Source organism: Nematostella vectensis, chromosome 12 (genome assembly GCF_932526225.1).
Source record: "Nematostella vectensis chromosome 12, jaNemVect1.1, whole genome shotgun sequence".
Classification (NCBI taxonomy): domain Eukaryota; kingdom Metazoa; phylum Cnidaria; class Anthozoa; order Actiniaria; family Edwardsiidae; genus Nematostella; species Nematostella vectensis.
In genome coordinates this window covers 13,617,050-13,630,842 of record NC_064045.1, presented here as the reverse complement: position 1 = coordinate 13,630,842, position 13,793 = coordinate 13,617,050, and the positions used below count along the sequence as shown (strand labels likewise).

Below are 13,793 nucleotides of genomic sequence, written 5' to 3'. Positions count from 1 at the left end.
AATTTTTTATATACTTCTCTGCACGCAAGGATAGCGAAACCTTTTATTCAAAAGTGCTGCAAAAAGGTTTATTGTGTTAATCAAAGAGGAGATCTAGAGTGATCCACAGAGTGACGCTATTCTGAGGAAGCCCGCGGTTTTGTTTATTTATTCCATTAAACAGTTAAACGTCAGGGGCTTCCTAGCGGTATCTGTATTATAAAAAATCTACTATTACATGGTTATTGGAATGCTTCGGTATTTTTTATTTGACTTAGAAGATTTTAAAGATTCTAATTGGCTCAAACACCTTATAGTCTCCCTCGCAGCCGTTATGGACTCGTCACGCTAGTGGACTCGTCACGCTAGCCAGTTATGGACTTGTCACGCTAGCTAGTGTAACACATACGAATGTTCGATCGAATTCACAATTAGTTAAAAACATTTTCAATTCATTTTGATCAGATTACTTTGAATGGAAGGCAGTCTTAAACAGCGTGCGAATACATTTCAGAGATCGAATATGTTCCTACTTATAGGTTTATGTAGGTTCAGACAGAGTTCACAGTGTGACACGATCATATGTTTTCAGGTATCGGGGAAGTTTCGAGAAGTGAATTGAACTCAATTGGGGATACCGGAATAAATTCCATTCAATCTGTTGCACTCAAGAATCCATATGTCGTAGCCCGGCGGGTAGCGTATAAATGGCTGAATCCTTGTATCTGAAAGCTATGTGAATGGCCATAAGAACACGAACAAGAATGATACAGTTTTTCAGGCCTAGACTTGTATATTTACGCTTTTTGCTTATTTACGTGATACCCATGAGGCACTGCGTGACCCATGGGGCACTGGGTGATACCCATGAGGCACTGCGTGATACCCATGAGGCACTGCGTGACCCATAAGGCACTTCTTGATACCCATTAGGCACTGCGTGATTCCCATGAGGCACTTCGTGATACCCATGAGGCACTTCGTGATACCCATGAGGCGCTGCGGGATATCCATGAGGCACTTCGTAATACCCATGAGACACTTCGTGATACCCATGAGCCACTTCGTAATACCCATGAGGCACTGCGTGACCCATGAGGCACTTCGTGATACCCATGAGGCACTTCGTGATACCCATGAGCCACTTCGTAATACCCATGAGGCACTGCGTGATACCCATGAGGCACTTCGTGATACCCATGAGGCGCTGCGGGATATCCATGAGGCACTTCGTAATACCCATGAGACACTTCGTGATACCCATGAGCCACTTCGTAATACCCATGAGGCACTGCGTGACCCATGAGGCACTTCGTGATACCCATGAGGCACTTCGTGATACCCATGAGCCACTTCGTAATACCCATGAGGCACTGCGTGATACCCATGAGGCACTTCGTGATACCCATGAGGCACTGCGTGATACCCATGAGGCACTTCGTGATACCCATGAGGCGCTTCGTGATACCCATGAGGCACTTCGTGATACCCATGAGGCGCTGCGGGATATCCATGAGGCACTTCGTAATACCCATGAGCCACTTCGTGATACCCATGAGCCACTTCGTAATACCCATGAGGCACTGCGTGATACCCATGAGGCACTTCGTGATACCCATGAGGCACTGCGTGATACCCATGAGGCACTGCGTGATACCCATGAGGCACTGCGTGATACCCATGAGCCACTTCGTGATACCCATGAGCCACTTCGTAATACCCATGAGGCACTGCGTGATACCCACGAGGCACTGCGTGATACCCATGAGGCACTTCGTGATACCCATGAGGCACTTCGTGATACCCATGAGGCGCTTCGTGATAACCATGAGGCACTTCGTGATACCCATGAGGCGCTGCGTGATACCCATGAGGCACTTCGTGATACCCATGAGGCGCTGCGTGTTACTATACACAGATTCTCGAGTGCAGCCGTATTCTGTTATTTGAAATTTTATACCAGAATCAAATTCACCTATATCTGCGGACTCTCCAGAAAAGTAGACGGGTGATCGTCACCTCTTTTAGGGGGTGTTGAAGGATTTTTCCGATTTTGCCATCTCTAAGGGCAAAAAAGCGATCAACTCTAAGGGGATGCTCAATATATTTTTCCGATTCGAAAATTCGACCAATTGCTATTCCTAAGGGGAATTGAACTTTTTTCGATTCGAAGATTCGACCAATTGCTATTCATAAGGGGATGTTTAAAGTTTTTTTGCTAATTCTGCCATTTCTTAGGTTTTAAAAATTCCTTCGACCGCACCCAGTTTGCCATCTCTTAGGGTAAGAATTTCTGTTGACCACGCCTAAAGGTCCCTCCTTCAAGGTTAAGAATTGATTCTGCCGACGATCACCCCCGTTTGTTTTGATCGGAGTTCCCCCTCCCGGGGACCTATGCCTCCTCTAAACCATAGCTCGCACTCTTACTGTGGCTTGCAGTGCCCAATGATAACTCGGGGTCCCGCGAGACAACTCTTATCCCAACTCGCTCCCTGTTAACAGACTATAAGGGCCAACAATTTTAAATAAAACTTTAAAGTGGCATTTTGGTTGAGCTGCATTATTTTTTCCTGGCGTGCAGGATATTTTTGTCATGTAGTCAGTTGGATTTTTATGTTTGAACCAAACGATGCATTATTTTCTTCCCCAAAAAAGCCCCCTTACTGTCGGCAGCCAAAGTTCCCCTTTCAGTAGTCTCTGCCAGCCGTCATTCCAGCAAATATCAAGCGCGAGAAAGAATCAATTTCCATCTTAATGAATATGCAATTTATCGTTTCTTTTTCACATTATTTGTATTTTTTTTTTACAAAAAAAAAATGGTTGACTAGGGATCTTTAAAAAGCTTGACATGTGTACCAGGGAAGGGGTTGTGCAGTGTGTTTGAGAGGGGATAACTCCATAGCTTGACCAAGGGATCACGGCAGAATGTGTTTCATTTACTATGAAAATAAACCACTTTGTTATACAACGCGTCATGTGTGTTTGTTTTGTGAAGGGAGATATCAGTTGCGCTGTTGGGGGTGTGGGGCTCGGATTATGAAGTGGATTATGTTTGTCAACAGGGTCGATAATACCCGAATCCCATCCGAGGGGAGAGAGTAAGAACGCGTATCCGATATCTTCGGGCGGTCTGTAACCGATGAAACGAACAAAGACCCTGTTGACAAACATAATCCACTTCATAATGCCAGGAGGTGTTGCATACCTAAGTGGTTTATTTTCGTAATAAAACCAATCGCGCGTTTAATAGGAACACATTCTGCCGTGCTCCCTTGGCTTGACCCGTGTTCAAGGGGAGTATTTCATTTTGTGTGAGGGTGAGGATAACTCTGTAGCCTGACCTGTGTACCAGGGAAAAGGGGTATCTCTATAGCTTGATGGAAGTGGTAAGGCTGAGTGTGAGGGTGGGGATAACTCTTTATCTGTGTACCAGGGAAAAGGGGTATCTCTATAGCTTGATGGAAGTGGTGAGGGTGGGGATAACTCTTTATCTGTGTACCAGGGAAATTGGGTATCTCTATAGCTTGATGGAAGTGGTAAGGCTGAGTGTGAGGGTGGGGATAACTCTTTATCTGTGTACCAGGGAAAATGGGTATCTCTATAGCTTGATGGAAGTGGTAAGGCTGAGTGTGAGGGTGGGGATAAATCTTTATCTGTGTACCAGGGAAAATGGGTATCTCTATAGCTTGATGGAAGTGGTAAGGCTGAGTGTGAGGGTGGGGATAACTCTTTATCTGTGTACCAGGGAAAATGGGTATCTCTATAGCTTGATGGAAGTGGTAAGGCTGAGTGTGAGGGTGGGGATAACTCTTTATCTGTGTATCAGGAAAGCGGTTCGACTGGACCTGTTTACCAGGGAAGAGTTTAGGTTTTGTGTGGTGGTGGGGTTAACTCTATAGCTTGATCTGTGTACATGGTGGGAGGGGGTTAGGTTTTGTGTGGGGGTGAAGATAACTCTAAAGCATTCTGGTTTAACTCACAAGGCTCCCCGTACACAAAACTCTGTGTGCTGAACTGCCTTGTGCCAAGCACAGCAGAACTATACGTACTCATCCGAGTTCCGATGAAATAATCACATTCCAAAAGCAACAGAAAGTCAACCAATAAGTCCATAAACACGGCATCTGCAGAGTTACTGTACTCAAGATGCCTGGGCTCAATGTCAAGGGTAATCACGTGATCAGGGTAGTCCTTCAGGGCCTGCCTTTTCAGCTTGACGTCATCAGCGGCTAAGAACCACGTGACTGCTTGCTTCTGTGTTACCAGGCCTTTCCGTTTAATTATAGCCTCGACCTGGCGCGCGCATGCGAAAACACGTCTCGGGTTGCGAGTTCGATAGCTGAAATCGTTAAAACTCCCGAAATGATGATCACTTGTTCGTATATGAATCCCCAGAATCGGTCGTGGCCGAGAACCGAATGCTTCGTACGCTTTGCTGTATTCCCGCTGTAGTGCTAAAGACTTTTTAAAAAGAAATTGCATAGCGCATCCCAGCATGCCGTACGGGAACTCATCCCTAGGCTCGGGTATCCCAGCATCCCGTGCAAGCTTGTTAAGATGAGGATTGTTCCGTAATATATTCGCAAAGTACCAGATGACGCCAATTTTCTCGACAGGTCGATCAAAGTAGTGTTCCATTCGAGTCTTTTGCACCCAGTTGTGGAAATCCTTCATCTTTAGAGCACTATACCGATCATAATCCGGCACAGAATTAACCCCAAAATAAGTACTACGGGCCGAAAGACCAGCTATACGGGTTTTGTCGTAAATCCAGTTTATCTGGTTAGGCCGGAAGTAATCCTGGAAGTTCTCAGGTCCTCCCCAGTGAATCAAAAACGTTCTGTTCATAAGCACCGAAAGATAGAACACGGAAACGAGGCCAAGTAGTCGGTTGCCATAGCCACCACAACCTGTGTCCCGTCCGCTACAGTAGTACACCATGAACTTCCGGTCACGTGACTTAAGGCTTTTCGCGTGGAAGGCCTTGTAGCGCTTCGCCCATTGGCTACCACAGCTAAAAGCCCCGGATGTGTCAAAGAAACTTGAGTTGGTATTCGATTCTGAAAGCGCAATAAACAGTCAAGGCTCGAAGAAATGATAGAGCTTTTCAGTGTAAACGTACAAAATAGAACACCGATGGTAATGTGAAGAGCGTGACAAGGGTATATACACTAGCATAAGAAGTGTGACAGAGGTCGAAACGCGGAGCATGAAATGGTTAGTAAAACGTAAGGAATGTGACAAAAAAGACAATAAAAGCAAAGAGCGTGAAATGGCTGGTGTGAAGAGTGTGACAAAATAGAAATCGTAACACAAGGAGCCTAAAATGGTTGGATAACGTAAGAAGTGTGACAATAGATATATTGACGCAGAGAGCGTGACACTGGCCGTGAGTTAAGGAGCGTGACGTAGTTAGGATCGTTAGTTGCGTGACATAAGTAACGTAAGGAGTGGGACAGTAGAGATCGTATCGCAAGGAGCACGACATCAAACCAGTGGCGGATCCAGGGGTGGTGACGGGGGTGACAAGTCACCCCCCTTGTTGGGCGGAAAAGAATTCAATACAATACAGTACGCAATATGTCGGATTCTTGCCATGAGCTATTCAAGCGTTTTGACAACTCGCCGGCAGAATTCCTTTAAAATTGTGTTGTGATTGATGCACCCGGAAATAGAAAGAGCAAACTGGAAGATTGTTGCAAAATTTGCTGGTTTGCACGTAATGATACGCAATAGTGTCGATCGACAGGATATGGAGGTCTGTAGGCGTTTTATGGCAGTGCAACCATGGCGGATTGCATTATCCTATTTTCTAAGTATTCCTCCTGTAAAATCCGTAGTAAGAGGAGCTGCCATGCTTTTGGTTCTCTTTAATTCAAAACTTCAATAAGTAACGCGATTTTCACAAAAGGAAAAATAAAAGTATTCTCGAAATTTGTAGAAGAATTTGTAACATGAAATATATATTCCTTAAAATTTGAAATAAAATAATCGCAACAGAATGTTAAAAAGGTCACCCCCCCCCTCTAAATCCTGGATCCACCACTGTCAAACATCGTAGCGTAACTATAAGAGCCTGACAAGGGTGGTCAACGTATAGCCTCCCTCGCAGGCGTCCCTCTCCCCCCCTCCCTATTAAACCCCTCGTCTGCCCCTCTATTAACCCTTGTTTACTCCCTCGTCTACCCACTCTATTCACCCCACGTCTACCTCCTCTATTAACCCTTGTTTACTCCCTCTATCAACCCCACGTCTACTAGCCTCCCTCGCAGTCGTTTTTAGGCAGGCGTCGCTCGCTCCCCCTCCACAAACGCCTGCTTCTTAAGGCGTCTCAAGGAGTGTGACGTAGAAGAGATCGTGATATAGGTAGCGTACCTCTGGTATGTACTCACCCCAAAATCCAGCGGCTGTGTCTATGACGCCAGGAAAGAAAGTGTAGATGACAAATAGGGCGAGTGTAACAAGAAGCATGCAAAGAAACGAGTACCTCAGCACTTTAAGCATGGTTTAACACTACGAGAGAAAGCAAAACCATAAATCATAGGAACATTAATAGAACCCCGAAACGAGTTTTTATGGTAAAGTTGTTAGAATAGAATCGAGTGTATTATAACAGATTTTACGTGCCCCCTTCCCTCATCACCTCCCCGCCTAACGGTAACTTTTCTCCGTTTAGCTCCAAGACTTCATACACCGTGCGCTTAGAGTGGCTTTAAATACATTGACCGATTTGTCGGGTCGATTGTCGAAAAGGACATTTACAGCCTTCGAATTGTCGGACAGGACATTTACAGCCTGCGAATAGCCGGCCCCTGTTTCTGTCTGTGTGAAGAGAACGGACACCATAAAATCTGTTGACTTTTAGAAGTCGAGCAGACTCCTCCCAATGAACATACAGAAAATAGGCCCGTCGTATCACTCGCGTGGAAATCAGAGTTCCGTTTACATTCTCCGTGAATGTTATTATATCAAGACAAGCTTATTCCGTGTGACGTGTGTCTTAAGTGAAATGTTAACATTCGGTTTGTTTTGGAGTGATCACGGTGTCAGGGATATATCGAGATGTGTACTTACTGGAACCAAATACTACCTCATTAATTTCGCTGCTGAACTCGAATATTTCCGTCGGTAGGGATGAAGTTACGTAAAACTCTTGTAAAAAAGAAAATTACGTTCTCCAACAAATGGCGGATTGGATACACAGGAAGCCCACCCTAACAATATCCAACAAACACAGGAAACCCGTTCAATAATCCAAAGCGCCCCGTCAAAATATTCCTGTTCGGAAGAAATAGAGATGAGCTTTGGTTTGAATCTCACAATGTTTGTTTAAACAAGAGTTTGGAATTCTCCAATTTGAAAATTTTAGATTGCAAGATTATGTATTTCTCTTCCATGAATTATCTTTTACACATTTCTACAGGCTTTGTATTCATGAAATGAAAATACTTCGCACGCATCATAGCTACTCATTGTCTGATTTATGGCGCGCCTCTATTTCCACTTTATCAATATGCAAACATCCTACTTTGATTGATGTCTCGACCAATCACATTACGCATGACGTAATGAACGCCGCGTATTACGCATAATTATGGTAAAATTTACATAACAGACGCGTCGAGGCGAATAGAGTCAATCGGCGCAGTGGTTTGTCATCACGAAGTTACCAGTTCTACTCTCGGAGATAAATCTTTGACCACAAAAGGATAGGAACCTTCAAGATGAGAGCCGTACTAGTATGTGCTGTTTTGGTGTTGTGTTTGGTGGCAGTGAAGGCTAACAAAGATGAGAAAGAGGCGTCGGAGAAGGTGAAAAAGGAAGCGAATTTGCGACCTTTATCACCCGAAAACCATGCCGATGCTTTGAAGGATGCTATCGCCCGCAAGTCGCCCGTTCTGAAAAACTTCAAAAAAGAGATAAAAAACTTTAAGTTGGAGAAGAAGAAGATGTGGGAGAAGATTCAGGAACTGAAGAGAAAGTTGGCAGACGAAAAGAGAGCAGAGAAGGCTATGAAATCACTGAGTAAAGACGAACGCAAAATCAAGCGCAAGATCAACAAGGGAATGATCAAAAAGCTATTGGAGCACAAGAGAAAGCTTGTTACTCGCATGAAGAACGCGAGGAACGCCAAGAGAGAGCACCTGAAGCGCCACAAGAATAGCAAACGCGGAAAACTTCACAAGAAACAAGCCAAAGTGAACCAGAAGCGAAACAAGGGACATCAGAAGCGCGGCAAAGATCATCACAAACGCGAGAAGAGTCAACACAAGCGAGAGAAACACCAAAAGAAAAACCTGAACAAAAGGAACAAGCAGAACAAACGAGGCCATAAGACCACGATCGCCGATGCTGGCCCGCTCAGGATCATGCCCATCAGTTAAACGACAGGTGAGTCTTCGCACTCTCGCTAAAATGAGAATTTAATGGTTTTTAAAAGCTCCACAAACCTAAACACAAGTGTATTAGTAACCATGTCTCATTTTTGTTATTCAACCTAAAAAGCACAATTATTTCGGTTAACCTAAATCTGGAAAAATAAGTTAAGCTAATGAGTAGGGGATTAGATTTTAGAAAGCCTTAAGTTTCAGACGCAAGTCACACATTTGAATCGAATTAGGTTAGTAAGAAAATAATTTGATGCAAGAATCCTCTTAGAAAAATGTGTAATGCTCTGTTTTAATCAGACTCAATAAATACGGATGAACTAAAGTATTCAACCCTATATCACCTTTTTAATCCGGAATATTTCTGATAGAGTATTTGAAAAGTAAAATAACACTCTTTTAAGGATAACATAACATAATATTTCAATAACGGCTTGGCTTGCGTCGTCTTTCCTAGAAACACTTTTTAGCGCTCATGATGTGGTTATTTAAAGGGTCGTAGTTTTCTTTCATCGTTATCTGCCAATTCGCTACTCATCGTTTAAACCCCTTCAGCATGAGTTATTAACCGCAGATAAGTGAAATCGCCATATGTTGGCATAAATGTGACTGAACCCCTGCTGTCCTGTCGAGCCACTACGTCAAGATACAGTAGTCAATCAAAAACTAAAGGACTATTACCAAACCTTCTTTCCTTTATGTTTGAACATCTCAATCGAATTATTTTGACAAACACTATTGGGATCCACCTATACTGATATTGGTTGATTTGAGTCCGTCACTACAAAGAAATGTCAAATCAAAAAATGTTATTATCTAATTTGGATTAATTCCTTCGCCACCCGGTGTGATTCTAATATAGACAAGGCGGCTTGACCGAATTCGAGACGAGTGGGCGAAATTAAATATGATAACTTTTACATAAACTAGTAGTTTCAAATAGAAAGTGAATGCTCTGAAGACGGGACGAACATGTTTCAGTACCGATCAGCATGAAATCAAAATACAAATCAGCCGACTGGGAAGCCTGTGGTGTTGACACGAAAAATTGCATCCACTATATTAAACTCGCGCATGCGCTAAAACACCGCTGATCGATATGAAATCAATATACAAATCAGCCGACTGGGAAGCCTGTGGTGTGGACACGAAAAATGGACTATATGAAACTCGCGCATGCGCGAAAAAAACACAGATCAACATGAAATCAAAATACAAATCAACCGACTGGGAAACCTATGGTGTGGACACGAAAAATCAGCTTTTCGCATATGCGATACCAAGATTAGACAAAAAGAGAGGGTTTCCATGGTAGAAGAAGGGGTTTCCATGTACAGTATTTTTCCTAGCTCGAAAGCAGGTGTTTTTTCAGTGTTTACACGCAAGGTCTCTTAATTTTGTTTGATGGCCGGGCGCGAGGTCCTCTACTACTCAGCCCTTGGCGGGGATAGTCGTTTATTAACACAGTCATTCTTCCTTCTTTCATGCATGCGCAGAGATTAAAGTGTGCCTGGCATGTTTTTGGTTATTTCTAGAAACAGATAATTACGAGCTATAGGATAATTTGACTCTGAAATGAAGTCTAATGTCTTGTTATTGTTGAATAAAGCCCCTATCCCTATCTATGACTGGATGTATTTGCCTTGGTTTCGCTCCTGCAGTGAGCTTTGTCCCTACACGCTTGCGACCTTCCGAACAACACATTGTCTCAACACCAGAGTAACTGGATGCCCAGCGTTGCGGCATTTATCAGGTGGTAGGAGCAAAACCAAGGCAAATACATCCAGCTGAAGTAGGGATACATTCTTTATTCAACACTCACAAGACATTAGGCTTCATTTCCGAGTCAAATTATCGTATAGCCCGTGAGATAATAAAGGTAAAATAAACTTGGCGGAGATTTTTCTTTATGAGTATATACTAATACCATACTAATACCATTTTATGTTTGCAGGTGCAAATCGTTCGAGCACCAGACGAGAGTATCATTTTAGAGTAAAAGAAATTGCAAGACTACTCAACATCTTTAAGCGTCCATTATTTCTTAATCGTTTACGTTTTTAGCTATAAAAGAAAAGCCTCGAGCCCCTCAATAACATAGGAACTCACTTACTACTATTACATATTGGAAAAATGGTGCTCTATTATAAACTCATTGTTCAATATTCCTTGACCGTCACATAAATTGTGTTGGTAGAAAAATTAAAAATGGACTTTGATAACAATAACCACTTTCTTTCCTTGTGGTTTTCGAGGTAAGAAGATAAGTGAACCTTTTGGATCTGACAAGAAATGGAACGAGCGTTTAATTTCAGGCCTCTGGTCTCTTTCAAATACCAACTTTGGCAATTAAAAAGTCCTAAAGAAGAGTGAGCTTTAGGATAGAGCTAACCATATCGTTTCAATTTCTCAAGCCAATACATACGAGCTGTGTTTCCGACCTTATTGTCAATTATACAACATATATCCCATTTTGTACTTTGGAATTTGTAACAAAAATATCAAATGTTTGTGACATTTATCTACCTGTTTGCTTTGTCTTATGTTCTGTTGTATGGATCAAGTCATTTTCCTTTTCTCATGTTGCTGGGGTATGGGGCTGAGTTGATAAGTAAACAGTATGCTTGGAAGATATAAGGCGACGCAATTCAATATGGTGTCCATAACATGTTGATGTGATGACACTGGGTGAAAGCTAGAAAATTTACATCAATTCCTCTCCAGGAGTATCTTTGTTATTTAAATTCACAACATCAACAATGGCATTGGAACAGAACAATGGCTGAGTTGAATAAATTAGCAGGGAGGGGATTTTTGTGGAGTAAAAGTGACAAGGATACATGGCATGAAACTCAAAAAATATCCTCAACAATACCTGCATACCAAAAAAATGCTTCCCTAAAAATACACCAGGAGCAAAAATTACCCATAAAAATACCAAAATACAGATTTAAGTATCCCATTTTATGACAAAGTGTTTTGTTTAGTTATATTGTAGCACCTCTCCTGCGAAGCACTAAAAATACCATTTCTAATAGAAATGTTTGTGGGTGTATTCTCTTTACATAGTCCGTAGCCATACAGACCTGTACAGGACCCGAAATGATCCCAGGACCCGAAACGATCCCGGGACCCGAAATGATCCCCAAAAGTACCCCAACTGATCCTCGGACCCGAAACGATACCGAAGAGTCCCCGAAATCAACCCCAAGGAATTACGGTAATGGAAAGCAGAAGAAATACTTGCAATTCTTGAAGCATAATAAAGGGTTAACAGCGACTCGGTTTCTAAACAACGTGACTTAAAAATATTAAATTTCAACACAATACTTCTATTTATTACATTGCCCGGCGTTAAACCCATAAACAGAGTCCAAAACAAATACACAACTTTAAATTGCTACTGAAAGGAATATAGCATAAACATAGCACAGCTTTGCTCAGATCAACCAAACTTTTGACCTTCCATCACACTCTTAACATTTTGCGGTTCCGACACATGACTCCGACACTATAAATCTCATTTGTGGTAAACATCACCCCTAAAAATTAATATTCATCTGACAACCAAACATGTATTTCACCACGAAATCCTTGTTCACACGAGCGAATATTCACCGACACATTTTAGGCAGCCGGTTTGGCCGAGAAGATGGAATGACAAAAGCACACTGAGTAATACACTCGAACAACCCTTCTACTACCGATGCAAAATATTAAGAAGATGTGAAAGCAATATTATGTGAGTTTTGAATTTCCTCATGTAGTCGTGCGTAAACCCCGGCATGATCTCATGATATGATAGGTCTTTCATTCACCGAAAACAAACATGCCAAAAAATAACTTTAAAACTTTTCGCTTCCTATGTAAAGCAGCATGTCCCATCTGTAAAGACTATCTTTTATGGCTTGTTATGTAAAAATGATTTATCCACGCCGGGCTCCTCAAATTACTATCACAGGAATTGTTAGTTGACCCCAATTTCTGACTCAACCACTGTATTTTCCCCGCAGTCGTATATAAAAATCTTAATACTATAGTTTTAGTTAATGTAAATTTTCTTTTAATAACACAAACAAAGCTAAATGTTTCATATGTTTTTAAAACTGAAAGCCAATCCTTACACATTCCTTTAGTTGTCCATTACTGTAATTCCTTGGGGTTCATTTCGGGGACTCTTGGGGATTGTTTCGGGTCCCGGGATCAGTTGGGGTACTTTTGGGGATCGTTTCGGGTCCTGGGATCGTTTCGGGTCCTGGGATCATTTCGGGTCCTGTACAGACCCTCCATGGTAAGATTGTTTTCTGGCAAAAACTTGTACTTGTGCAGTGGGCTTTCTGTGTGCCAAGGTGGCGGTCATTTTTTAGAGAAATTTGAAGCAAGGGCAGATAGTGAATGTACCTAAAATCGTGCTAACAGTGACATTCATTTGTCAGTTAACTAACTCTGTGATAACAATTTTAAAACTTAAAAATTACTTGCGATGCATTACGTAATATGCTGTAACGAAGGGTCTAGGATTGTCTTGGCTTGGCGCTGCCGGTAGATCTACTTCTAGATTTTCAATCTCGCACATTTCCCCGTAAAGTTCTCTCAAAACTTTTTCTGGGACATCGCTAGGGGGCCCGCGATGTGGGCCGGGGTCTTCAATGTAGTGGTGGTTCTCTATCATATATCGGCCATGCGGCTTGAGAAGAGACACGAGTAGATTAGCATAGCGGCTACCTCGGTTATCTATGTAGAGCCCTATTGCACTCAGAGATCCTCGGTCCCAAATAGCATCAAATTCTCCAATTAAAGACGCGGAGATGGCGAATAAATCAACTTGATAGATCTTGATGTCACGGTCTCGACCGTAGTAACATTTTACCTTCGCCTCAGTGTTGGGGTCGAGTACTGTTTGAGTGTCAAACGGGAGATTATTTTCCTGATAAAACTCTTCGATGGGCTTAGAAGCTCCCTCTACTCCAACTACTTGGCATCCTTGGTCAGCTAACCATAGAAGATCGAGCGATTTTCCGCAAAGGGGAAGTAAGACTCGAGGCTTCGGTGATCCTTTCTTGTTTGGGATCAATTTATCAAAATGCTGGAGCAGGCAAGGTTGGATTGCGTCTTTGTGCCATGATGTCTCATTATTTTCCCATCGTGAAATCCAATAGTCCACGTCTGCTACATGTTTCGGGATAGATTCTTGACTCGTCATGTTTTTTGCTATTCTTTCAGACTTTAAACTAGTTCTGTCCGGAATAAAGACCCGGTCGCGAGGTTGCTGCGATCCGTGCAAAAACACCGGGCGTACTATATTCGAGCCTGCGGTTTCTCAGCGGACGATTAAAATAGCTTTATACTTCATGTAGCCGTTAATATAGTGTGTCCAAGATAATGACCCTATGTGAAGTAGACTACCACAACTTAGTACTCAACAAA

General features: G+C 42.5%; 3 protein-coding genes across 4 annotated transcripts; 1 reads left to right on the top strand and 2 right to left on the bottom strand.

The window, feature by feature from the left end:
• Positions 1-2,718: 2,718 nt before the first annotated feature.
• On the bottom strand, positions 2,719-7,216 carry LOC116603645. Of its 2 annotated transcripts, none has more exons than XM_048719372.1 (3): positions 7,054-7,216; positions 6,372-6,492; positions 2,719-5,039 (listed from the first exon to the last, which is right to left on the bottom strand). In XM_048719372.1, exons 2-3 carry the CDS (start codon positions 6,481-6,483, stop codon positions 3,907-3,909), a joined length of 1,245 nt encoding a protein of 414 aa, XP_048575329.1. In that variant the 5' UTR covers positions 6,484-6,492; positions 7,054-7,216; the 3' UTR covers positions 2,719-3,906. The 2 variants fall into 2 exon arrangements, with proteins under 2 accessions (XP_048575329.1, XP_032221087.1); XM_032365196.2 differs by having other exon boundaries at positions 7,070-7,214.
• A 369-nt stretch (positions 7,217-7,585) lies between these two features.
• On the top strand, positions 7,586-10,887 carry LOC5520158. The gene is made up of 2 exons (XM_001640033.3): positions 7,586-8,370; positions 10,321-10,887. The coding sequence occupies exon 1, from the start codon at positions 7,704-7,706 to the stop codon at positions 8,361-8,363; it is 660 nt and encodes a 219-aa protein (XP_001640083.2). The 5' UTR covers positions 7,586-7,703; the 3' UTR covers positions 8,364-8,370; positions 10,321-10,887.
• A 1,886-nt stretch (positions 10,888-12,773) lies between these two features.
• On the bottom strand, positions 12,774-13,684 carry LOC5520239 (probable thiopurine S-methyltransferase). The gene has a single exon (XM_001639955.3). The coding sequence runs from the start codon at positions 13,567-13,569 to the stop codon at positions 12,841-12,843; it is 729 nt and encodes a 242-aa protein (XP_001640005.1). The 5' UTR covers positions 13,570-13,684; the 3' UTR covers positions 12,774-12,840.
• Positions 13,685-13,793: the final 109 nt, after the last annotated feature.

Excerpts from the sequence above, each read along its gene's own strand:
- LOC116603645 (XM_048719372.1), bottom strand. The coding sequence starts at position 6,483 with ATGCTTAAAGTGCTGAGGTACTCGTTTCTTTGCATGCTTCTTGTTACA. Across the intron at positions 5,040-6,371 it reads CACAGCCGCTGGATTTTGGG|AATCGAATACCAACTCAAGT; the intron begins GTGAGTACATAC and ends TTGCGCTTTCAG.
- LOC5520158 (XM_001640033.3), top strand. The coding sequence starts at position 7,704 with ATGAGAGCCGTACTAGTATGTGCTGTTTTGGTGTTGTGTTTGGTGGCA.
- LOC5520239 (XM_001639955.3), bottom strand. The coding sequence starts at position 13,569 with ATGACGAGTCAAGAATCTATCCCGAAACATGTAGCAGACGTGGACTAT.